This window comes from Micropterus salmoides, unplaced genomic scaffold (genome assembly GCF_014851395.1).
Source record: "Micropterus salmoides isolate LMB-PRFRI ecotype aquatic unplaced genomic scaffold, ASM1485139v1 Ms_hic_scaffold_9, whole genome shotgun sequence".
NCBI lineage: Eukaryota > Metazoa > Chordata > Actinopteri > Centrarchiformes > Centrarchidae > Micropterus > Micropterus salmoides.
In genome coordinates, this window is record NW_024044681.1 from 34055175 (window position 1) to 34083172 (window position 27998).

General features: G+C 40.8%; 1 protein-coding gene across 1 annotated transcript in view; it reads right to left on the bottom strand.

Moving 5' to 3' along the window:
- Positions 1-350: 350 nt before the first annotated feature.
- The window catches only part of LOC119895586 (junctional adhesion molecule 3B-like), a 35936-nt gene continuing 8288 nt past the window's right edge, over positions 351-27998 (bottom strand). The window contains exons 2-9 of the mRNA XM_038708787.1: positions 8429-8497; positions 8206-8319; positions 7964-8116; positions 6801-7003; positions 5473-5572; positions 5176-5305; positions 5005-5059; positions 351-3460 (exon numbers count right to left, since the gene is read on the bottom strand). Of these exons, the coding sequence (XP_038564715.1) occupies positions 3425-3460; positions 5005-5059; positions 5176-5305; positions 5473-5572; positions 6801-7003; positions 7964-8116; positions 8206-8319; positions 8429-8497 (860 nt within the window). The 3' untranslated portion in view covers positions 351-3424. The remainder of the gene's footprint in view (positions 3461-5004; positions 5060-5175; positions 5306-5472; positions 5573-6800; positions 7004-7963; positions 8117-8205; positions 8320-8428; positions 8498-27998) is intronic.

The window sequence follows — 27998 nt, forward strand, 5'->3', positions numbered from 1 at the left end:
ATCTTGCTGCAAACTACAATATATTCTCCCTGCTCCCTCATTGATTCTAATGCTCTCTATCCAGGAACTGGCTGCCAGTTGGCACAGTACCAGAGAAGAACAAGAACGCTGTTTTCAGCGCAGAAAGTGGAAATGGCTTAACTCCCACTAATAGATTACGGCTTTTGATGCTGTCAGTGGGATATTTGATGGACTTTCATACTGAATAGGATTTCTGTGAACAGCGGGAGACTCTTGAGTAGTCGAGGAGGATTGGGAGTAGCAGAGAAATTATGAAATGACAAGACTGACAGCACAGATGCAAAATCTTTACTTCTCTCACACACACACAAAAAGCAAACACAGATGTCTCCAGTAATATTAGAAGTGAGTTTTATTAATCACAAATAGAGTGGTTCTAAAATGAACAGAAACAACCCCAGCAGGCCCCAAATGGACATTCTACTGTATGTGAGTTTGGTTCAGAAAATCATGTTTCCTTACATGATGTACTAGTCCTCAGTCAGTAACAGTTTTACAGTGCTGGATCAGTGGAGCGCTGCCATCCTTGAGTTGAAACACAGTGGTGAGCTTGGTTTAACTTTCTCCCCTAATGCTGAACACACCGTGGAAACCATTGCTCACTGCGAAGTAAATATAATCTCTATCAGCGCTGCCTTACATCTAACCAGACTACAGACACGTTCAGGACTGCCTGTGGGCTAGCTGTAAGCCTACGTATAGCTGCTGTATATGAATTCCTGTTTGTTGTCTGAGGCTGACGCTTTGCATGAACTCCAATTTTTAAAAAAAACAAAAAACAAAACGGTTCCTACTGCCTGAACAATGTCAGCTCCATTACAGCTGCATGACACCTTCATGAATACTGAGTCAACTCTTGGTTTGAGCATTGGGTTCATTTCTGAAAGCAGTTGTGGGTCAAATTCCCCCGGCTGTCAGTGTTATGAATGAAAACAGACCTCAGTTAACCAGGAGAATGGGTCTTTTTGAACGTGTTATAAAATGTCCCTGCTTTGGGTATCCATCTTTTTCTTTTGCCTAATAGTGCTATGTGTGTTTACCAAAAATAATTCCCACTATATTTAGGCACTAATATATTTCTATTCTACTTCAACGTGTCTACACCTTCATATCTATGAAAAATGCTATTTACAAATTTGCAGATACGCATGTAAAGAAGGAGAAGGGGGAAATTTGAGGTGATATCATTCCTCTCAAACGCCGTGCTTGTGGTTAAATGAATGCAAAACACAAAGCCTCCGACCATTGAGTATCATAGAAAGTGGGAGAGAGCATGGCTGTAGAGAAACTGGACTACTTTAAAGGCAGAAGGCACTTAAGAGGAATGAAATTTGTACAAATGAGCAGGGGAAATGTGTGCATCTGTGTGAGCTGCGTGACTTGTATCTCACCACACGATATTCCTGTAACAGGAGTCATTTGTGAACTTAAGCACACTTAGAAATGTTTTCTCTTGGTTCCTTAATGCAACATGTTAACTTGGAAAAAGACTGAGCAGTGTTGACAACTTCCTATGTGCAAATGATGGGCAGATCGTCTCTACCATGACTGATATTCAGGTAACATTTTACCAGGCTTGCCGATAAAAACATTCATAACATTCATCTTCTGGTCAGCATTTTTAAGACTGACACACGGATTGAATCATGACTGAATTTGCTGTTTCTGCTGTTAGGAAGCTGTTGTTCATGTGTTATGAATGACGTGACAAAATGTTACCTTTTCTCTGTCTTACAAATGGAAAGAGTTTCATGTCGCCTCAAATAGGAAATGTTTACATTTTTCACCACTTTACATATTCTTGAGAGAGAGAGAGAGAGAGAGAGAGAGAGAGAGAGAGAGAGAGAGAGAGGAAAAAAGAAATATCTATATACAATCAGTACAGCTGTTAACCCTCCAGACCCCAGCTGTATGTTACTGTAACACTCGGGTGTAGAATCAGATCTGTGTGCCTTTAGCTGAGAGGAATGAGTACAATATGAGCTTCAGTGGAACCGAACATGATTTTCTTTCCATCTAAAACATTTAGTCACAACTAAAGGTTAGAAATGTTAGATAAGGTCTACTGTACTAATCAACACACGTATTAGCAAAAACAGGTCTGTAAACAGATTGGACCAGGATTCGTGTCAGAGATTGTATATTGTGATTACTCTGGTCGATCTGACTGCAGTACTCTGTGTGTGTACTATACAGCTGGGTCTTTTTCACCAGTGTTGTTGATACCTTTTGTAATTGTAGCTTAAAAATAAGTGACTCAGTAGTTAAAATAACAAAGTCCTGATAACAGGTTTGAGCTGTCACTCACAGTAACAAACAGATCTTTCTATTCCAAATTCTGAATAGAGACTTTTACACCATGTCTACAGTATTACAACTTATCATGGAGTTTTGTTTGGTCTGGAAGGTTAACTTACAAACCCTGTCTAATAAGTATTATACTAGTATTATTATAGTGTAACACTGAACATACGTACGACAGCAAAACTCTATCCTGGACAGCAAATTCAATATATACAAGATTAACAGCAAGCAAAGAAGGACACTTAAAAATCAAGAAAATGCGGCACTGATTGTGTACAGTGTTTCACAGCATTTGACTGGCACTCTTCAAAGCCTCTATACAAAGACTATCTACAAACATCAACGTGGAAGTCTCTCACAACAGAAACTGGGCATTCCCAGCGGAGAAATTAAATATGTAAGACCGCTGATCAAGAACCACATCTTGATATGCTAATACAAGTCATTTTTCATTTGTCTTTCTTTCTTCCGATTGCAAAGGTGTAAAAGCTTACAGCTTGATGCAAAGTGGTTAAAGTGTTCCATATTTTTTTATCCACAACCAAAAAAAAAAAAAAAAAAACACATGTTAGTATTTTACAAATATTTAAAAAAGTAAACCTTTATCTATAGGCATTTTAAAATATATTCCATCAAAAATAGTCCGACAAATTTCAACAGTAGAAAAGAAATGTTATACAAATGACAAAAGGCTTGAAGCTAAATGTTTTACAGTAGAAAGATGTCATGATCGGCTGGCGGTGGAGGAAAGAGACTCCGCCGTTTCTACCTGGCAGGGCAAAGAAATGTTTCCGCTTTCTCCGCCTCGACTGGTGTTTAAAACCATGCAACGACTGTAAAGTAAAAACTCCCTAATTTAGCAAAAGAATTCAGTTGGTGGTGATAAACGTTGACAAATGAATCACAGTCCCTACATGTGTAATAGTTTTAGATATTGTTGTCCTGTGGAATCTTGTCACCTTTGGCAAACTTGAGTGGTTGGGTTTCAGCCGAGCTCAGAGCATGAACTGGGGCAGCTCTGTGGTCAGACAGCGTGGAGAGCAGTCCCGCGTGTCACGTCTTTCGCTCAGCAAAATGCCCCTCATCATCCTCTCCCATTTCAGATCACAAATGACGACTTGTGTCGGAAATCCCCCTGCAGAGAACACAGAGAAGCAATATTTAATAATTCATCATATGGCAGAAGTGGTTCCACAGTAATACAGATATTCTTTGCCATTTTCCTCCTACTCTTTAATGAAAATACTCTACACTCATATTGACCGTTGCTTTCTCTAACAGCTCAACTCTTACTTGGCAGTTTACTGCTCTACAAAACAGGAAATAGCAATAGTTTAACTTCTCGTATTATATAAACAATCTAAGTACCAAAGTAGGCGATGAGCCACATCCCATTCAGAAACCACAGTGTAGATCTACAGATATGCATTCTTTTCATCAGATAAAAAGTGCCTGCTCGACCACTCGGTAGAACTTCAAAGAAGAAGTGCAATTTTACCGACTGTGCCCCATCAGCAAGGTTTTCCAACACTGCCAGAGCTGCTGTCATTATGCCTGACTGTGTTATTTATAGCAACCATTAATTCATCACATGTGCCCGTTAACCATCATCGGCGGCTAACAGGTTTTTTATTATTTAGACATCGAGAAAGATAATCAATTTAGTTTAGACTGCTCATATTAAACAGGCTACAAAGTGCTTCACAATAAAGGATAACATGAAAAGAATATAAACACAAGGAAAATAACAACAAACAAACAACCGGACCAGACCAGTGATCGCTCAGAGGAGAGGAAAGAGAGCAGGAGAGCAGCCATGCTGGCCCAGCTTGGACTTAATTCTGCCCCTAAAGAACTGGTCTGGACAAAATGGCACTCATGTTGACCAGACAACTGAATTCAGAGACTGTTGTGCCCACATCCTTACAGAGACCTGCCCCATCAACATCCCGGATCAAGCACACGGCAGGTGGTCCGCGCTCCGAGCTGTCAGCGCAAGACTCCGGCAAGATGAGAGGAAGTGGACTCAACACAGTCAAGATGGACTCCAAATGTCAGACTGTTTATTGTGAAGATGAAACTTTCATATTATCATCTGGCTGCTGCTCTTTACATTCACCCCAGATGCAAAATCAAAAAATGCACTTCAGAGTGTTCGGGGTGTTTACGCGTATGTATATATGTATATAAATAACTGTATATATTGTTTTATTTTATATGTTACCATATTTTAATGTAGGCCTACACTTAATTATATGTTTTGTGTGTAGCATGAAGGAACTACACATTTTGTTTCGTTATGCAGCCTTGTGCTGTATAATGACTAATAAACAACCTTGTACCTTGTAATAAAATAACGATAGTTTGGAAAATTGCCGTCATTATTTGTCTTTTATAAATACCACTTCATATACAGGGAAATGGTGTATGCATGGTTTTGGTGCGCACACATCATGTATCCATCTGGCCTGTGGTGTCTGGTAGATGCAGACCAGGTGTGGCTCATTAAAGGAGCACAAAGGTGGCTCTGCCAGTTTAAGCCCATTAACCATAATTTATAATCTTTGTATTACTGCTGAATGGACGATCCTTCAGCAGTTTCAAAATGATCTATATTCTCTTTTAAGAGCATCATTTGTAAATTCTATAGGCCTATAGACCTAACTGCTATATACAAACCTCGTCCTCCGTCCTGACGTAATCCACCCCATCTCCTTTAGCTGGAACTTTGTAACTGAAAGACACAAAGCAGATCAGGGTGTTATGGATGATAGGTTAAAGCAGTGCTGGTTAGAGAGGAAAACATGTGTTTGTGGATCACGTGAATGAGAGGATGTCTTGATCTCTTACTTGTTTCCCGTCTGTTTTTGGCTGGAGAAGAAGCCTCGCTTGTACGCACAGCAGATCCCCACTGTTATACACAACAGCACTGCGACCACCACCAGCACTCCCAGTACAATCCCAACAACGTCAATATCATCTGTGGAGTTGAAGTAAGAATGGAGAAATTAAACACTGACATTTTTAGTTTACCTGACCTTTAAAGACTGAGTGACACAGTGGAGTCTTCATTGTGTCTTTAAATCAGCTCTGATGATTTTTTTCATCACCACACAGGATGCGTATTTGTATCTGTGACAAACTTACAGACTTCCATCTGCTGGGCTGGACACTCGGAGTGTCCTGCATCGTTCTTCGCTCTGCAGAAGTACTCGCCTGCATCTTCTTTTCTGACTGCGCTGAATTTCTGCAATGGACAAGTCACATGCATAAATGTGTAAATGTGATTAATGCAAGTCCAAATCTAATGCTCATACTGTCAACGTTTCTTCAGTCAACAGCTGATTATAGAAGATCAATTGATCAATTCTATTATGATCTGTATGGACTGATATATTGATGTTAAATAAAGTCAGTATAAAGTCGCAGATGTGGATACAGTCAGCACGAAGGGAAATAATAGTCCTGGCAGTTACTGTGTGTAGAGGACTGACCTTCACACCATATTTACATTCTTTATGATGGGAGACAAAATGTCATTACCAAATCAGGGGATGTTAAATATGACCGTTAAACAGAACTGGATTTCCTTGCTGTCTGTTTCTGATTAAAGAGTGAACTCAGCGGCCAGAGGTGTTCTTTGCCGATATCACATTAAATCCTCTGGGATTCAGTGAAGGAAGAGAAGAAGTACATATACTACTAAACGCAACAGTGCTGTCAGTCTTTAAGGCGACATACCAGAGAAGCTTGCTACATTACATTAGCCTTTTCAAAACTACTTTGTTGGTGATAGATGTACAGAGAAGTTTAACTTGAGGTTTAAAAGAAGATTTCTAAAATATTTACATGTATTATTGTTGTTATTTATTTTTAGGTAACAACTTGGTATTGTATGTTTCCTTTTAGTTATCCCCCCCCCCCCCCTTTGTTATGTGTATACACTTATGTATGTGAATTTTTTTTTTTTATTTATGTTTAAGCTTAAAGATATTTAAATACTGTACAACTGCAGAAAAACAAAATAATAATACATTTCACAAATTCCACTCTCTACATCGGCTGGTGGGCATTATTTCCTCACATGGGAGCGATAATTGTGGGAAAAAACATCCTCCAAACGTCATTAGTTTCTGACTGTAGACTTAAATCGTTTGTTCCATTTCAGCTTCACATAAAGACTAACTGTGTAGCGTGCTCTGGTGTGTCACATCTTAGAGGCCAGCGTGAAGCTTGATAGCAGAGTGTTGGAGGCGAGGCGCTGAGCACATCGAGCCGTGCTGGACAGCAAGCGAGAATTGAGGAATGTGCAAACGAGGACAGCAGATTCCCCTCGTGGCTCGAGCCCTCTCGCACCATCAACTGTCTCCCCAAAATATCTGCCCCCACCCCTGGGCGTCAGGCCACCGTCCTCGCTGCCCCGCCCTTGCCGCTCATGCGTGTCCTTGTACAAACACATGCGCAAGCATACTAACCAGAGTTCCTGTTTCTGCGTTGAGCGTGTATGTGGAGTTGAAGAACTTGAGGCTGGTCTTAGGGTCGTTGGGGATCTCCTCCCTGTTCTTGAACCACTGGTACTGAGACTTGGGGAAGCCCTCCTCCTCCACACAGCTCAGCTCAGCTGACTTCCCAAAAGGCACTGATTTTGGGACACTGCATTTTGGCACCACCGGCTTTACTGTGGTGACAGAAAACACATGACCAGAGTTACCATCATACCATAGTATCAGTGGTGGAATATAACTACATTAACTCAAGTACTCCACTACATCTCAGAGGCAAACGAAAAATGAACTTTTGAGACGTAGGTGGTTCTCTACAGACATATGATGATCTTATAGAATACGATGCATTGCTGTAGATTAAACTACCCATCAGGATATAGTAGTTAAAATCTGCTCAACCTTCAACATCTACAGCAGTAAAATGCAACACACATTAATGTAGCAGTAATATTATTGCAGAAACATTCTTATAGTAAAACACTGATGCAGAGCCCATTTCTGCACAATGAATACTTCTGATACTTTAAGTACATTTTACTAATAATACTTCTATACTTGTACTTAAAGGCTCTGATACTCCCACTGGTCACTACACGAAGTCTTTCTACTTCAGCTGAGTTTTTTATGTTCTGCAAGCATCACAGTGATGAACAAACTGACACATTCTTTCATGATGCTGCTGGGTCTATGTTTGACTTTGATGCTTTTAAAAAAACAATGTCACCCTGACCCCTTATGGTTCACTGGCCTGACAGCATTGACAGGACCGGACGGGTACATGATTTTTGGCCTGTGCCAAAAAACGCCACCAAAACATGCAGTGCTTGCTTTCTTTAGCACTGCAATTCAGAGCAGATGCAGTTTCAGAGGTTTCCTCTTATAGCCCAGAACACGCCTTTGCAGCTGGGCAGGTCTGGTCATAACACATCCTCGTATGTATGCCAAGGGGATGGTGCGACCTACAACACGGTTTCATCTTACAGCATCTAAAGTGTGAATCACTGAGCAAGGTCTCTCTTTAAGGGCATTATAATGACTTGTTTTCTCCATTTAGAAGAATCTTTGTCATATTTTCATATGTCTGTCTCACATGGCCTAAAACACACTGATTAATAAATGATGCAGGTAAGTACCTCTTACAACAAGGTCAATCACAATCTCATCAAATGACTTGTGGTCATCAGCGGCAGTGACCTCGCAACGGTATTTCGCTGTGTCCGATCTTGTGGCGTTGGTTATCAGTAATGTGGCAGGTTCTCTGATCATCGCTCTGTTCTCCAGGTCACCTGTCGAAGGAAAAAAAATGTCAGTAACAAATGTAGAAACTGTAGAAACTAGAAGAGACTGAAATTTGACTTTTTTTGCCCAATTGTACCTGAGATCTTCTTGTCAAAGTACACATAACTTGGTCCCTCGGTTGTTATCTTCTTCCATTCAATTCTGGGATTGGTTGTAGTAATGGACTCAATTATGCATGATAACTCAATTTCTGCAGGATAGAGAAAAATGGAGTGATATGACAGGGGAGTCATTCAAGACTGATGTGAAATAAACAATCTGTTAGTTTTTAGTGGTGGTATTTCTTCACAAGCTCTTACTGTCAAACTCATCAGTCCACGGGGATTCGTTACTTGTTTTCAGGACCACTGCTAGTGTGTTGAAGTAGCCTGCAAAACAAGAGAGAAGAGGCAATACAACATGAGACGCTCCAGAGCATGAATTTTCATGATACAGGGATGATCTCATGCTATATGCACAATACCAGCTGACATCTACTGATGTGCTGGGCTTATTTTAACACTCTCCTTGGGGATGTTTGTAACACCTTCACTCATTTTCAATTTCACAAACACAATTAAAGTGAAGCTCAATGTCAATTCCACATCACTGTGATGATTTTAACATCCTGGTGCTCCATCTTCCATTTTTAGTTGTGTTGGTCAAACCATTGTGTGTGTGTGTATTGAGGGTGGGGGTGCTGTTTCTATGCACAGTGGATAATTGCGCAGGGAGGCATGTGCCCTTTTCAGGGCAGGCTCACCATGCCAGGAGTTCAACCGCCTGGCGAGCCCTTCTCTCTCTCTCTCTCTCTCTCTCTGTCTTACTCTCTCTCTGAGCCTGATGCTGTTTCCCATGTGGGACTAATGGTGCAAAAGCACCCCCGAAAGATCTGTGTTGGTATGTGGTGGAGGGCTAGGGCCTTGGGAGGGGGCACTGCTGAATCATCCTGACAGCCTATGTCCACAAACAAATCCGCACAAAGTCACTTCCACATGAATGTTAACTGAGGAACACACTCATGAACCCTTGCAGAGACATTAAAGGATGGTCTGGCTCTTGGATGCAGGGTCACTTGTGCAGATTGTACTGTCACTGAAAATCTATGGAATGCCTAATCTCCATTTGTGGAACCTCTCTTGCTGCTAACCTCTGAATCTTAAAATAGAAAAAGTGAATTGTAACATGATTTATACCTCCTGTCATCGATTTTATTTGCTAAACATACACCTCAGCATTTAGTGCATTTAATTTACAGTATACAGGCCACTCAAGCAATGACACAACTGAGTGGTCTATTGTATAGAAATGGATTATAACATCAAGCTGACCTGGATTATGATTAATTGACTAACGCATATTTGTTTCAGTAGTCAAACTTTGGAGACAACCCCCACCCCCCCCCAATAGTAGTTGGCTTATTACTGCATAGGGGCCCAGGGCCCTTGGACCAGAACCTCTGTGTGAAGTTACAATTTCTTTTTGGAAAGTCAAACAACTACAGAGCAGAAAACAACCAAAAAGGAAGGCAAAAGGACCACAGAGACAAAAAACTACTAAAATGGCTGCAAAGAGACAAAGTGATTCCAAAGAGATGCGAAATGACCACAAACAACAAACAAACGACCGCAAATGACAACAGATGCAAAATGATGACAGAGACAAAAAACTATGGATGCACCAATCAACCGGCTGGGGACCGGTTTTCAGCTTAATCGGTGATGATTAATCGCCGCCAAGCAGCGCCAAATGTGTGCTGGTCACACTAACATTACACGTGTGCTGCACTTGACGGCGTAAGACAATAATCGGATAGTGTCACAGCTACACACATATATACACACACACACACACACACACACACACGCTAAAACATGTCGCAGGCGAGGAAGTTCTTCACTGGGAGTGAAGAACACACAACGTTTGCAATGTACACCTGCAGAGAAACACACAGAGACGCTATCTTGTATTAGGCTACGGTAGAAGAAGCGGACACGGTGGATATTTTACAAGCACGGAGCAGGCAAAGACACAGTGAACACAGCTTTCAGTGTACAGTCGCTAATTAAATCATGGGTGACAAAAAATATAAACACCAGTTGGTGCTGTCAAATAAAGTCACCAGAGCAGACAGATACAGGGAGAGAGAGGTGTAGGTGTGTGTGTCTGAAGGGAAAAGCAAGGTGTGCAGAATTATTGAAGTTGTAGTTGTCTGAGTAAACACTAAAATAAGGTGTAGAATTAGAATTTAAATGGTGAGATAAGAAATAGTATATACTACTAGAAATAGGGTAATGTATTCTTCCAAATATTTTCAAATAAAAATGACAAATATAGCCCTCCCCCTTACAGTTACATTGTCATTCAGTTTGACCTGGAGCGTTTTATATTTTGAGATGTCTGAGTGAGTAAAATGCTAAATTATTTAATAGTGTTTATTAATGAACATACAGTTAAATGGATCCAAGTCAGAAAAGGAAATATTAATGGAAACAAAATACACAAAAATGTTTGTTTACGCTGTCAATTATAGTTTTTAGAAAGAAGGAAAATCAGAATCAGCCAAAATCGGAGTCAAATGCAATCGATACACAAAAAAACAACCCAAAGAAGATAAGACAAGCAACACAGGGACACTGAATGCACACAGTACACAGGCGTAGTCTGCTACTAATTAGTGGTGGAAATGCTCATGGGCCTGTAATTTAAAAAAAATGGGGATAACCTGACCTCCACCAACTGTCATCTGGATACATAGCTTCTGTGTCTAGGGTCACCTGCCAGAGCAGACAGGGTAAGCTGATTAGCCCACGGTCTTTCTGGAGATCATGACAAGACGACAGCTTGTTTGTAGCCACTGCTGACTATCCGTGTAATAACACGCATGCAGGTCAAAAGTAGGTCACACCTACGTTTGACAATAAGAGCTCCGCCCTGAGGAAGTCTGGATTGTTCAAAGTTTGGAGCTCATGCTGGGACTTTTTATTGTTATTCATGGATCAGATACAATGTGGGTATGAACATATAAAATCATTTTCACAGGCCAATGTGATCGATTCTACATGAAAGCGGAAAGGCAACATTCTTTCTATCAAGGTTACCTAAACTATGAAGAAAAGTCAATTAAGAAACTTGGTTCTAAGCAGCCTACACAAACATCTTCCCCGCTGAAGAGTCCAGGAGCAAAACCCTGAAACCCAACCAGGGTGCTGCTGGGATCTCCAGGGGGTTACAAGTTACAACAATAAACTATTACATTATTATTTGAAGCTACCTAGAGAGAAATATAGCTCAACAGTACAACAATTTAGGACAACAATGAAACTGATTTTCTTCTTATTTGCAACTTACTGCTAACGTTAATTTAAAAAAAATCGAAATATTTGATCTGGCTTTGCATCTCAGGACATTATTTATAATAATAATAAGTTTAGCCCCAGAGCACTGAAAAAAAGTTCTTGACAACCTACACAAGTACTGTTTTCTAACTAAGACCTTTAACAAAGAATTGCTGAGGATGAGAATCTGCACTCATTTTCAGAAATGTGACAGTTGAAACAGCGCCAATCCAGTCAAAGCCTGTCACCTGTTTGACTCCCTCTCCACACTGCTTCATGCAGAAAAGCCCACACACTTCTGGCAGAATTAAAAGCTGTACACAGAGGAGGAATGCTATTTAATTCCCACAGTTTCTGAGAGCTGCTTATACTGTTAGATTCTAGATGCTAGATTCTTGTGATAATGAAATGTAAACCGTCTTCTGAATACCTGTTCTTCAATAACAGTCCATGTCAGGTAATTTTATTCATCCATGTGCTTAATGCTATAAATATGCTGTTTACTGTTCCTGCCAATACTTGTGTATGTGATGTTTAGTGTGCTGTATGTACTTGTGTAACTTATTGCAAATCTAACTGGGCCAAGTATGCCAAGAGTCCAGACTATCAGAATATGGTGTGTGAAATAGAATCCAAAGCTGATGTGATAGATGATAACAAATTATTCCAGGTGATTCATTTAGTACTATGACTTTCCAGTAAATGCAACACTCAGTTTTACCCCCCTCCCCCCCTTTTAATTCGGAGAGTATTAGTGCAGATTAGGTGCCTAAGTGAGCTTGACGTAGAGATAAAAAGCTTGAGAGGTCTGCCATGGAAACAGCTGTCCAGGAAAACACATGAGACCCCCGGCTCAAACGACTAAAGTTCATCTACGACAATAACTCAAGCAACGACACAGGAAGAACTAAACGGAAATGAAAACAAATCTTGACAGTTATTGTTGTGTGTAACAGAAGAATCCCAGAGACCATTTGGTTTGGAAAGAAGCATGCAATGTATTGTGCAGCATCATCGAAATTGTGAATTTATATGATGCTGCAGTGTTACAATGATATTTCTGACTAACCCTTCGCTCCAACGTTACACAACGGGCCACACCTGTATTCCAACAGCTTTCAGGTGGCACTGTCTTGGATATGAGTATTTTGAAAAAAGTGTTTATTGTTTTTTTTCTCTGATTACAATCTCTCTCTCTTTGAATCATCTCTGATTTAATGGAGGGGGCAGTGGACAAACAGAATTTTAAATTAGACTGGATATTACAGCAGACACTGTACAGCAAGCTGAAACAAAAAGTCAATTATTTGATTGACAAACCAACAAACAAGAAATTCAACTGCAACTATTTAAATAACTGATTCATTGTGTGAGTAATTTAGCAAAAATGCTAACATGTGCTTGTTCGAGCCGCTCAAACAATATTTACTATTTTTTTTGCTGTATTTAATCTATGATAATAAAATTATTCTCTTTGGGGTTTGGACGGTTGGACACAACTGAAGACTCTTTAGGAATTCCTGATGTCTTTCATAATTTCTCACCTTTTTCTGGAGAAAACAATCTCAATCAACACAAATATGTAATTTACTGATGCTAAGGTCTCTCACCTCAAAGCAATAACAAAAGACGTAGTTTGATGAAGTCGTGAAGCAGCATGGGATTGTGGGAGTTGTCTTCACAACCATTGCTTTAATTGCATTCAGCTTCTGCCGGTTAGTTTTCCTTCAATGGTCATCATTCAGGAGGTTTTTACCGGAAGCTGAATTATCTGCAGAGGTCTCCTCTCCAAAATAAACTGACCCCGTGATTAAAACTCTGATAACAGAAAATCTAAACGTCCAATGACTAAAATCTTTCATCCAGTTAAAATATATAGATAAAAATGGAGGTCTGGTCAATTTAGACATAAAGTTACATATTATGTCTTTAACTGAGAAAAGAATTGGCAGAATAAGAGATGAATAAAAGAAAATTGTTAGTTGCAGTCTGGTAATTTACAAAGTCTTTAAGGCGGTTCCTAATCATTTACTGGTGTGGCTGAGCGAATGAAGTGACTTCCAATATACGTAGCTTTTCATAAATGATTAAATAATTCATCATTTTCTATAACATATATATTTCATCATTTAATATAACGCTCATCCTAAATATCTGAGCAACGAATTAAACAACTGCATTCTTCTGGCTATCCTTTCACCAAAGGTTGCATCTTTTTCTAGCTGGTAGCAGTGAGAAACAGCTGGACTGTCTGGTATCTGAGCTTGATGAAAGCTCAGGAAGTGCTGACTGCGTGTTATGAGAGCGCTGTCTCTCTCCTCCAATGCGTCTGGCACATCCTTCCCTGATCATGTCGTACCCATCCTGTCTGTGTTCTTGTCTCATCTCTCGTACCAATGGAGCCAATGATAACTACCAGTTATTCTTTTTGTTTTTTTCTCTTACCCTCTGACACACTAGAACCAAGTGTCAGGTGTGTGCGTAAGATGTGTGTGATATAGATGATTAGCTTTGCGTGCAGGTGCTCAGTGACCTACATAAGCCATGCATTTCATTCCTCTGTTTCCCTTCTTCCCGTTTTTTTCCTTCTTGGTTGGACACAGCTGTGTGAGATCCGCAAATCTGCATCAAAGTTTCTTTTTTTTTTTTTTTTAATCTCCCCCCATTCTGGGCGCAGGGTTTTCTCTGTAATCTTAGTGTAATGCCCTCATAAACCCCCCACAGGTTTTACATCACTGAATAATACAATAGGCACAGAGGAGCGGGGTATTTCCTTATGCCTGCACCGTGTAATGAATCCCTCCTTTTTTCTGTTGCTCCCCCTGGGACACTGCGCTTGTTTCCTGCACCGCTGCTCGGTGAATCCAGAGAGGTGAGGCCGCTATCATAAATAGAAAGATTCAATTAGGCAACCTAGTGATATTCCCTGTGGAACACCTCCGCCTCGTGCCTGTGGAGAATATTCCCACGCCCCTTTGGAACATCTCAGACATCAAAGTCCACACACCCAGTTTCACTTGCTATCAACCAGTTGCTGTTTGAAAACTCTTCAAGTAGTTGAGTGCTGCTCGAGTGGCGGCCCTGTCAGGCTTTCTGTGAGGAGATGAGCTGTTGATATCACCCACCACAAGGCTGTTTTATTATTATTATATTTTTATTCATTATTCTTCTCACTCTGAATCGCTGGAGTGCTGTCTGTTTAATAAGTACAGATTGAGCAGTTTATTTCTTCTCTTGTCCGACAGAAATGACCGTTGATCTCAATAAAACACTCCTGCATGCTCACCAACCTGTCATATCAACCACTGACATCTCCAAGGCCGTGGCCTTCAAATGATATATTATAATGATATAACACTTTATAAAAATGACAACAGGAGAGAACATACTGCAAGTGTCACACATTTTCTGAACCACATTAAGGACATCTCACCTTATATAAGCGAGGTAGAATGAGCATGTGCATCCAAACACACACATTTGGATCAGGTGCATGGATACAAGAACATACATGCTACATATCACTGCACGTAGCTAATGTTACATGAATAACATGGCCTAGATACCACTGATATGTATTCAGCACCATGTTTCCAATTTAAACAAGCAAACCAAGGAAGCAAACAACAATTTGGCTGGTGAGGAGTTAAAGCACGCTAATAATTCTTTTCAATTAATAATCATTTCATCCAAAATAGTGTTGTGTCCAAGGTGACATCTACAAATGACTTGTTTGGGAACCTCAGAGAGATGGATAAAGACCTGCCCCTGACAATTCATACTGTGTTAAGTGGTTTGCCATGTCGCCTGTGGGGTTTCACCTGTGCATCCCTTTAAGGAGTCTCTGTTGAGACAAAGCACACAGAACCATCTTTAAACGTGTGAGAATATTTATGTGCTCCCACAAACTAGGTTTGGGTTTTTGGCACTGCACACATGAACACTAGGTTTCTGGTCACACTCGAAAGTTCAAAGTCAGCCCCGAGCACAATATGGCCTGGCCAGGAAAGGGTAATTTCCAAAGTGTTCGAAAGGAAAAGTCTAAAGGAAGAAAAAATAAAACTGTCTACTGTGCTGTGAGATTTAGAGATGGTGTCACAATGATGTCATCATGAGGATGACTGAATTAAAAGTAAAAAAAACATGAATAAACAGCCTAGCGTCATTAGCTTACTTTCACACACATTATAATGTTTTTTCTCAGTATAACAAATCTAAAATCTTTCAGTGGATTATTATGTTATGCCAAGTTATAAACAAATTCTATGTCTGTGAATCATTAGTGAAATGGGCCTTTATAGAATTTATAAAACGTGCACTGTAACAGTGGGGTAGTGATGGGAGGCAAGCAAAAAGTTCAACAGTGTATTGCTCATGTCTTGCATACTTTACCCTGAGGACACGCTAATTTCTACTGGATAAAAGTCTATGATGTCAGCTGGGACACAAAGCCTGACAAATTAATTCATAAGAGCATCACATATTACCATAAGCTTCTTTCTGAGAGACGATTACAGCCAGATCCTAGACAAAGCGTGCTCTGGTGCTCCAGTTCCCATAGCAATATTGGTGATATTTCCATAGTAACTGGATTCTCCTTCTGTCTTACTTGCAGTTTCCCTTCCTTGACAGGATCCCACCTGTTTTAGTAGCTGTGGGAGAAAGTGACCGAACAGACCTCACAAGTCTTCTTCCATGAAAACAGTAAGCTCGTGACATAATGACAATGAGAGAGAGGTTTTAGGGCTGAGCCGGCAGGGAGACCAGACCCCAGGTTGTATTGTCACAGCTGTGGTCATCCACCAGTGTCGGACTCTTCTTGAAGTGTTTGTTCAACTTTCTTCTCCCCTTTCCCTTTTTTCTACTTTTACCTCCCTAGTGTCAGTATGTTGTGATAGCTCTGTAGAAACTCATGGACACACACAAGAACTATTTATGAGTTAAAAATAAACCCTTATAAGATTGATGATTGACTGGAGAAAATACCCTTCTTTTAGTTAGAAAAATTTTATTGTGTTCTTTATTTCATTAAATACTGAAGCTTTCCACAGACTTTTGCTTCTAAACCTGAGCTGAACTAAAAAAATCATTTAAGGCACAAGCATAGGTGATTTTGTTCCTTTTTCTCATGTTAGTAGTCTATATTCACTTTATCTATTACTTGACTCAAAGAGCCTCTTGGAAGAACTGTCCAAAATTGTGTCAAAGGATGAAGTCTAAAATGCACGTGTAGAGTGGTTAAAACAAAGATCACCACGTGCCTAAATATGTAGCTGTATTAAAACTGCGCATGAATGTACTGCATGCTGAACAGGAGTGGAGTGGTCGACTAAAGGCATGGCTTGCTTATGTCGGTATTTGGGTCATGGTTTGATGGTTTCCTGTAAAGGGCAGGAAAGAAAGCTAACCTCTTCCATGCCTTACCATTTCTGTCTTTGATGTGGCTGGTCAACATAAATGACAAGGTGAAAAAATATTGATAATTTAATAGAATATTAGCAAACTATTCAAATGTTTTTTAAGGAATAGTTTGATATTTTGGAAGAAAACTGCAAATTGCAGGTGGAGGTAAAGGAGGGACGTATACATCTGCCTATGTACACAATGGCCCTTCAGCTGAGTATGGATGAAAAGCCATCTGAATACAGAAAAGGTTATCTAAAAGGTTGAATTTAAATTAAACTAAGCTAGAGACCCACGGTTGAACTAAAAGTCACCCTGTTTATCCTGAACTCAGGGTGATGTCCCAGACAGGTTTTTTTATTTCCACCAACCATTCTACCCTGGTGGATAAACTCATTCTGTCTGATTAGAAAGTTGTATCCTGGTATCAGGAGTTCATTCAAATGCACCCTATCTTTTCCAGGTGTTCTCAAACACGGTTCCACTTTCCCCACAAGGGCTCCTTGTGTATTCATTTATTCTGCATTTACATATGAGGCTGCTGCAGGCCCTGATCTGTGAGCCCAGTCAGGCTGGGGCAACCCATGTACCATGCTGCTGGTGAGCCCTCTGATCTAGGCAGGGTCAAAGACTAGGCCTGAGCCAACGTGAGGGTGGAGGGGAGGAGCCGATGGTGTCACTGAATGCCTGGGAACCTGTCACTTTGTGTCAGTGTTAGCGTCTGCATCTGGCCTGCTCTCACTTTCACCTCAAGCTAAGTACGACTAGCTCACAGGACTGGACCACAGAGTGGGAAAAGCAACTTTTACTCTTCCACCTTAAACGCAATGCCTTTTGCTTCCCGCCATGCCAGTCGATACGTTGAGCCATCACTTCACAGACTCACAAGATTCCAAATTAAATGGCTGTTCAGGAAATACACACATGTCTAACAATACTAATATATTCCTCAATCTCAGTCCACTTTAAACTGTTCTCACACGACTCAGGTCTCACTGATCTATTTCCCATTTAAGCCTTATATTCCTAATGCAATTACTACAAGACATTGCAGTTGGCATAAACAGTATCTTCAAAAGTTTTATTGTTCAGAGCGTGGATAGGTGGACTCTCCTGACATCCTAGGGCTGGACGATAAAAAGTTTAACATCTTTTGATATCAATAATTATCACGTTAAGTATCAAGTCGTTATTTCTTTGATTTTAGCTCCTGAGTGAAAATTGAAGAAACCTGATGGTCGATTGTGGTTTAAACTTTTCTTTATGGTCAACACTTGAGGCCAAACGGTGGATCACTTCACAAATCTGAGGTAGAACATTCAAAACAATTATGATCAAATCTTTGTCAACAAATATTCATGAATAAAATTAAGTAAAAGCTTTTTTCAGTCCTTTTTCCTCAACAAAATAAACATCTTAATAAAAAAACAAGTCCTAATTCGTGTATGATTCAAGTGAATAAAATCAAACATTTATTGAATATTTACTGAGCAATTGTTATATTGTTATTGAAAAAAATGATAACGCTATAATTATTGTTATTGCTTTATTGTCCAGCTCTATGACATCCTGCCAAATTTCTTTACCACTGTCACACATCAATTATTTGTTTTCAATTTCGTCACATGTTGCCAACAAATATAACTTAATATGTACTGACAGCATTAATGTGCATTGTTTACTTTTTATATAAAACTTGCAAACACATTTCCATTTCCATTCCTAAACCCTGATGTGTCAAAGTTGTATAAGCTATATAGGCACCGAAATGATTTCATGTCGACAAGTGTGCATTATATAATTGTTAATATTAGATGCTGTTTTTTAATTATAATTCTTTTAATCCCTTTATTTTTTTATATCACACGCTGCAACACTACTGACAAAGTGAGCACACAGTCTGACTGATATGCCTTAAAACGCGAGGCCGCTGTTCTTTAGCCATGTATCCTCTCATGCTGCCAAAGCTGTTCTTGACAATAAGGCATTTAGAAGGGACTGATCGTCACTGATCTTCAGTGACAATATTACTCATTCATTAAGTCATGTGAAACATCTTGGCCCTGAGATAATCAGATCCTGGTAGCTGTATAAAAATAGTACTGTTGTTTGGTGTCACACTGCCTCTTCACATGGTCCCAGCAGCAACGCATGCCAATGGAGACCTTTGTTTTGTGACACAGTTTCAGGCAGTAGGAGAGAATGAATGCTTAATTAAGCAGAACAATGTTCGATGGGTTCTGTGACTGAAGACACAATAACCATGGACCACATACACTGTGGAAGAGTGGGACTAAATCTATTGACCAAAAATCCAGTCATGGCATCCTGGGAAAACATGATACTCCACAGAGTTATATTTGAGATGCAGTGTAATTCTAGTATTGCACTCTCTGCTGAAACACTGTGCCCCATCCTCTGGCTGTCTGAATGTGAATTATTAGCAACATGACTATATCTGTCACCGACATTAATTATGTTTTACGAAAATCAAAATGTAAGAATTTAAACACCACTAGAAAATGTAACCCCAGCCCTTGTGTTTTCAATATTACCTTAAAATAAAAAATACTGTGTTCACAGTATCAGTGACAGTGATAATGTCAATGCAAAATCTAATTCTTATCACTGCTGCTATAGAAAAATCTCCCTTAATGCAATATCGGGGACTCTGCTGCCGATCTCGCTAGCTACCTGTTAAAACAAAGTGCAGCGAAGACACAGACGGCATGGAACAGCTCCAGGGTACTCCAGGTCCACTCCTCTTTATCAAAGGAGACACCCTCTTTGTCTTTATGGGCAGTCTGTTATTTAAACAAACTGAACGGTGTAAAATCCAATAGGGACGGGGGGACATGTGCTCCCCACCCCCAAACACACTTTTTTTAATCCAGCAAAGCCAGCAAGTTTGATGTATTTCTTTAAAAGAAAGAAAGGAGACTTTGGTTGATAAAAAAAATAAAAAAAACATGTATTCTGAATTACAGTGAGAACGTATAATCAGAATGTACTCCACATAATAAAGAGTACGAAACACAACGTTCATTTTCATTTATGACTTCTAAATATATATTTACAGTATCTTTCATATTTTCATACATTTCTTATATGTTGTTACTGACACTGTGAGATCCAATATTTTTCAATGTTAAGCTTATATCCCTAATTGAGTATGCACAGTGAAACATTTTCAAGTAACACAGAGTTTATTAACAATTCAACCATTTATTACATACATATTTATACAGTGTGTGTGTGTGTGTGTATTCCTTCTCCTTGTGTGTAATAAGGATGTGACTATGGCAGTAAAGACCCTGGTATATGGATAGCTGTCATGGGCCTTAGAATATTGACAAAGCTTGTTAAAATATTGAAACAGATTTCTTTGAATATTTGACACATTTCTAACTGCTTTTAAAACACCGATCATTCATCTCAATGTTGAGTGAAAACACAGAGAAAACTCATGCTGTGATTGGTGCATTGTGGCTTGTGGAATGTGGGACTTGCAGTTTTTGAACCAGTTATGCATAACATAATACACCAGCACCATATACACAACCCACACCAAGCTTTATGCAAACAAGATATCATTAAAATATTTTAACAAATAACTTTAGTAACAAGGATGTAAAATGGAACAAGGCAAAACAGTTGAACTGGTATTGAGGATCTCGAGCAGGAGGCTGTAGGCTGGTGCATAATCAATAATCGCTCTTGTTTTGTATAACGGCCTGCTCAACCGGCCCACAGAGTGACCAGCCCACCGGGATTTCTCCTGGTGCTCCCAATGGCCAGACCAACTATGTTTTGAATGATTAGCAGCAGGGGGAAAGAAGATTACACTGGGTAGTAATCTTTACTTGCACTCTATGCTCATAAATCATTTTTTCGGTTTGCACTTATCTATTTTTAGGGGCAAATGCGAATGAAATACTCAATATTTACATGTACCACTGTTCTGGCAGAATGATTAAACTAAGCGTGATAGCCATCTTAATCATAGGTGCGCGATACACTACTTTAAAATTATTCAATTTTGCGCATAACTATGCGATTCAAAATTTTACTTGTTGCTCAGCACTAGTCTTAAGCGGCTTCTCATGTCAGCGAACGTGCTAAATATCTCCGTGCACCGCTGCTGGAAGAAAGTCCTATGGCAAACATGGAAGCCTATAAGTGTAGAAACTCAGCAGTTTATGATGGTGTGGACAATTGCAGGTAATATCCTACAATCGTGAGCTGCTAGAGTGAGAACAGGTTAGCATTCAAAATGCCCTGGCGCTATTTATAGAGGCTGTCAGCACCAGCCAGAGCCCCCGCAGTCTACTAATTGGGATCCCTCCCAGGTAAGAAGTGTAAGCAGCGGTAGCTCTCCCTGCCTCTCACAGGCATCCAGGGAAACCACGACTTCATGATGGAATAATGGGCCACTCATTTTTCTAGCCCAGGTCAGCCTCTTGAGGGAGACAGTGAGAAGGCCTTGTCAAAACAGATCGAAGCATAAGGCCAAGAGGGTGAGCGGGCCTCCCCTGGCGCAGAATCTCTGTTATGCGAACAATCTGACATGCCACACATGTTGGATGTCCACATGAATAGGGGAGCTCCATGGCGTCAGCTTAAAGAAGATCTAACAGGAGGAGGTGGGGGCTAATTCAACTCAGGGCAACAGTTTTTTGGGCTGTACTTCCAGTCAAATCCCATGCTTGAATTGAAGCTGCTACCACAAAAATCTGTGTTAAATCGCGCCACACTCGGTGCCAGAATTAGCTCCTCACCACACTCTGCACAGATGGCATCAACGGCGCTCATTGCAAATGCTTCACATTCTAGTCCAGGCTGCCTGACCCCTTCCTTAATCCTAATTAGGAATGCAATTTCCACACAGGCATTTTTCAAGCATGATGAAAATAAACGTTTGTATGGCTAAGGCAGTGGCTTATGGATAGTATAATTTCATGATTGTGACGCCATTTTAACCCGATCACCAGGGCAGGGTTTTATAAATGACTACTGCTACTGTGCGCTAACCTACATCCTCCTTGCGAGTCAACAATAAACTGGTCTGATAATAATACATGGTGATAAATCCCTGGATAACATCCCCCTGCCCGTCCTTTCAACCACACACACCAAAACCTCCCCCTCCCGGTGCACTTACACCCGCACACAGAGACACACACACACAATAAACACACACATTCGATCCTCAATAGAAATATTCACCCTTTTCTAAAGCACTCTATCAGCAGTGACGCCACAAAGGATTAACCAATGATTCCTCTACAACATATAAAGATCTGGAAACACTCACATCTGCAGATATCAGGCTAATCTGGATGCTGGGATATTAACATGGGCCTTTTTTTGACCAGCCAGCAGTTCCTTTACCTAATAATGCTCATTGCCCGGCACACTGACAGAGAGATGGGGGGGGGCTGAGCCACTCTGCCGCAGCCTGCAGAGATAAACGCTCATTGTTGAATGCGTGGACGGTGAGCGTAGCTGACCACGATGAGCTAAGGCTCGACTGACAACAGAACAATAATACAACAGCACGCAGCAGAGACGTGTTGACTTAGCAGGTCCAAAAGGTTTAATCTGCCTCACTTCCTGCGTGCTCCAAGGATGCCCGCTGTGGCCTCCAAAGAGCTGAACTGAAAGGGTACTTTATGCGATGCAGCCGTTAGTGATACAACAACTTTTTATACAACTTTTATTCAGAGCTTTTTTCATGCTGTGTGTATTCTACCAACCTGCACATCTCTACAGCGCAGGCAGCAGTTCAGTGTTTATTTAATGCCTGCACCGGGAGTCCTCTCATCTGGGGTCATTGTAACTAAATTACACTAACCAACTAAGCATGAATGCCAACAGACAGATGTAATACACAACAGGAGTGTAGCCAAATGCACTCCTGTCTTGAACATTATAGCTACACATTTATGGCACTCAGGAGCATAATGTGTGAGTAGGCAGCAGGAAGCTTATAAAGTCTTCATAATAGGGCCTCCCAGCAGCATTCAGCTCAGTCATCAAGATGCTTTCAGCTCTGAAACAGCAGGCCTAGGACAAATCCCAGTATTTCTAAAGTTGACTCTAACAACAGCGGCTTTCCCACAGCCCAGGCTACTAACTGGTCTTCGGAACAGGAGCCATCTTGCATAGTGGAATGGTCTGATCATCAGGGCAAGCATGGCGTTTAGATTGACATGATGCATGTCTGATCACTGATGGAGATGATATTTTCTGAAAGTCTCTCTTTCCCAGGTTTACTAGTAATAAAATGTGTTCTCAGAGCCCTTTTTTTATTTTGAAGCAGCATGGCTTTTGTTTTTTCAACAGATGACTCAGAAGTCTTCCACTAACCTGTTCATGTTCTAAAAAACGATACATATGCCATTTGATTTAACTGTTTCCCACAGACAACGGGCTGCACAGAGATCAGGAACAGTCTCCAGCACTAGCAGCTGATGTACCGTTTAACTTCAGTGAATCATCAGGGAGGCTTCTAAAAATCAGGCTATGAGCTGTATTATAATATCTACAATATTCAGCAGAAGGGAATGCCTGCTGACTCTGTGGGAGGAAAAGGCTCAAGTCAATAGAATGGTCAAGCAAAGAAGTAAGGGTCAAACATGTTACTGCTGCAAAGATTTACTCTTTAACAAAGACACCCCCCCCCCCATAAACTATGGCAACTGGCCTGCATGTTGTTTAATGCTGTGGGAAGCACTTCTGACTGTTTCATTGTTCCTTAGTAAGCACTAATGTGGAGTACATGAGGAGGAGTGCAGAATGTAAGGTCGCCAAAAGTGTGTGACTGTGTGGGGATGACTGGTCACAGGTGAAAGGAGCTTCAACAGACATGCGTGGTTGGAGGGACTGGGGGTCACTCGATGCCTCCGCATTTTTAACACAAGACTTTAAATGGAGAAAGTGTTGGCACAGGGGCATGATTGTTTAGAGAAAGAGACACAACTTTCTCCTCCGAGTTTGTTTAGGAGCCCCTTTGGGAAGCTCTTTCGTGCTGATGTCCAAACTTTGTGGAATATGTATATTACACAGCAAGCAATTATTTATTGCTTAAGTATTTAAACCACAACAAAGCTTGAAGTTGAGAGAGCTGCAATTAAACATTTACTAATCTACACGGCTTCACAGAATTCTAACGATATTTAAGCATTCAACTTTGTGTTTTGCTGCATGTTTATTTCTCTGAAATAACTCCTAATTAAAAGGGTGGAGACGCCTGCTCTTATAACCCACACTCTGAAGACAGGCTTCCAAATTCCATTTTGCAAGACACATAACTGGGAATAAATCACAACTGTTACTCATTTCAACCGGCAGTTGTTTATGAACATTCTGTGCCTATTATGTCAAAAAAAACAAAACAACTAAAATAAATATTGAGACATCAAAGTGTCTGATTTCCAAGAAAGAATTTGCCAACAAGCAGCCCCCTCAGACAACAAATGTGCATAAAGACTCAAATGGTTTGCACAGGCTGGCTGAGCTGTGGGACAGGGAATGTTGCTTAAACAACAGCTGGGGAGGGAAACCATGTGAGGCTCCTGCTGCTGACTCCCCCCCTGCTGGAGCCGCACTTCTATCACCTGCTCAGGGAGGAATCCTTGATGGGTATCCGTGGGAAATACCAGGCAAAGGCATCAGACAGCCGAACCGCCAAACATTTCTGGCCTCCCTGTCTGCCTCTAAAGTCAACTATGCCACCACGAGTACAGTCACACAGGAAGTAAAGGTGTGCTGTACACAGTTACAGCGCAGCCTACAGGTCCGGGAAACAATGGCTAAGTTCCAAAGTGCTTTCATGGTAAGAATAGAGGACAGCTGGCGACCCCAGTCACCTGCTGTCTCTGCTTGCGTCAAACATAAATGCTCTGTGCCGTTCTCCACACTGAGCATGGCATACACGCGCTGCCCTGTTCAATATCTTGTTGATCACACTGAAAAGTATGTCATATGTGGCAATCAAGAAAGAGTTTCATGTCACACACACGCATGGAAATAATGAGAAAAAACGAGTTTGGATTGAATCTGTTTCTCCTCTTATTGCTAAGAATGTAAGACTATTTTACTAAGCAGATTATAATGCACTTTCTGGTGTTTACATGCAAATACAAAAAAACAAAAACCTGCACACATCTGGCACTTGATCCAGTAATGCAATCCAAACCTCATGCACTTTACCTCTGCCTTACTTTTGGCTGCCCAAATGACGCAGATTTTCCTGCTTCACATGCAGCATAAACGTGGAATGACTCAGCTGTGTGTAGGAAAAATTAACCTGTTGTCTAATTACACATGAACATTAGTCACAGTGAGCAGGATATTCCATCAATTAGAAACTAGTCACTTGTCTCCCTGTTGCCTCCAGTAAGGAAAATCCAGGCTGCACTTAATTCTGTGGATGTGGGCTCAGCAGTCCCAGCCCTGATAAGCCATGACTACAACTGATTGGCAAAATGCCAGGCTCAATCTGCTTAAATGCATCTGTGTCAACACTGACAAAAATACTGTATAATACAGCAGGCATAAGTGGTTCAGTCCAGTTCATTAGGGTTGTGTAGTGAGATCTGACTGGGACCTTTAGGTCGGACACCAGCACATCACAGCAGTTCTTTAGAGCTTCTCACTGAATAACGTTAGCACACTAAAAATCGCCCCAAAGGAAGCTACCCTCAGATGAGTGTTGATGATCTGAGATAAAACAGTACAGTCCATCGGTTCTGCATGAGTGATCCTTGGCGAGGGAGGGGGAGGATGGAGGGATTGGAGATGTGAGTGGGGGACTCATTACACTGAGCACTGGCTGGTGGAGGCCATGCAAAGACTGGTCAGCACAGAGCTACAGATTCCCTTTGAAAGTATGGAGGAACGCTCCACCATCAAAGATCATTGTTCTGGCTCAAACAAGATCAGGCCAGAATAAATGGCTGAGAGGGAGTTCTGGGTTCAACTTTGGGGTGGAGTGCGGTGGATGCAGGAGCTGGTGGCGTGTTTTCCCTCTTGTTCCCCACTCACACACACATATTGTAAGGCCTCGTGTGCGCACTGTAAACTTTACCCCTGCCGACTAAATGGCTTTTGTTCTCTTGCTTTCTGCTGTTGTCTTTTATTTTTTCAATAAATTATTTGTTGGCTCTTTGCTTGTGTATGTTGAATATTTTAGGGGCCGCACATCTGTGCTCTCTGTATTCTTGGGTTCAAGACTGTAACTTTGAGATGTGGCTTTGTTGTTAAAGATGAGCAAGACAAGAAGCAGAGTGCAACTAATCAACAAACTAGACAAGCACCGAAAGAACCAGGTGTAATTTTGTCTTAGCAAGGTCTTCTATTTGTTAAGAATAAAAAGTCTCCTGCTGGTGCTCCTGGCAAAATGGCTATCCCAAGATTTTTTATTTTTTTTACCAAAATTATACGCGATTCCGATTTCCTGTCCAGCAGTAGGTGCACCCAGCTTCACTATACCTAATGGGGAACTCCACTAATTTTACACATTGAAGTGTCTTTACAGGCCGTGTGGAGTACTTCTGCATGTGAAAAAAAGTTGTATAGAACCTTTGTCTGAAATTACCTCAAGTGATGTCACTCAGCAATCAACCTGCATTGAGGGTAATGTAGTTGCCAGGTTTTGAAATGGAAGAAGAATGCATCGAATAAAATGAGTGCTAATCCTTTGATTTTTTATTTTCATTTTCGGTCCTTTCTGCGTATCTTTAAAATAAGATAATATAGTAATTCACAAGGAGCAATAGAATGTGGCCATATATACTGTCTTGTTTAAGCTAAAATATAAATATGTTAACCCCTGTCCATTAAACTCAGTGGCCTGAGTTTTTTCCATTAGTTATCCACACAACGAGGACAGTTTTAAGTCTTGGAAAATCCCGTATAATAATGCTCTGTGCAGAATCTGCACATTCTAGATGGGGTTTTTTTGAGGTTACCTTTTAAGCTCTGATAACGAACATTGTATAAATATATTAATCTGACTTTGGAAGTGGAGCAGTCTTGTGAAAGGAAATGGCAGAGTAGATAACATGGTCATTTTGGGAATGACTCTGCTCCTCTACAGGATATGAGGTTTAATGTAGAGAAACTGACAATTTAGTTTAATTACAACAGCAAAACAACCCACAAAAAACCCAGGAAATTCCTTAACTCAGACGGGCTGTGAAATATTCACAGGTTCATGCTCCGTTTCTATGTAATTTCTGGCCCTTTTCTTGTTTTCCACCATTTAGCCCAGGTCAACACGGAGCACATGTAAAATAATATGCTCCTCTAAGCACTGCTGTTTGGTGGACGGTCTTGTTCACGGTTCACTTAAGTCTCCATGAAGGTTTTGTAGCTAAAATGATAGGACAGTCACAGCTTAATACTTAAGTCTCTGATCAGCACTGAGGCTGCAGCCTGGCCATTTTGAGTGACCTGTTAGAAGGATGACAAATGCCTGACAAACCACTGAGTCAAGATGAAATCCATCTAAATTGCTTTCTCCTCTATTGCTTTCTATGACACAGAAAGCAAGCAGACCCGCATGCAAAGCCCCCCCCCCCCCCCCCATTGGAGCTCAGACAGGGGCCAGCAACCATGTTACAAACGCGTCGCCTATGTCTGGCATCCTGACAAATATCTGAGGCACTTACTTACCCAAAGTATGCCCTCACACACATGTGGCAACAGCGCTGTGTACGCTGAGCTTCTACACAAGCATGATTCACAGCAGAGCCTCAAAAACACGAGCGTGATCCTTTCTGACAGAATCATGAAATTCCATTAATGCTCCTGGATATCAAGTATTTCAACTCTCTTTAAGTATTTATTCCTGTTCCATCCAACAACACTGTGAATGAGGACAGTTCTTCACACAGCTGATGAGGATGTTTTAGAGGATTTAGAGGAGGAAGAGCATTCCGCTGAAGGTTTTCATGATCATCTTGTTGTCTGATCCTTTCAACACTTGACCTAAAAGGCACTGGTGTTAAGATATCAATACCATTCAGATCAATGCCATTTGGATTACTTTCTACCAACGTTTTTTGTTTTTTTTTGGCAAGCTCTAAAACAGTGCCATCAATTCCAGTTCAATCTCAACATATTTACCACTAAGCGGCCCAGA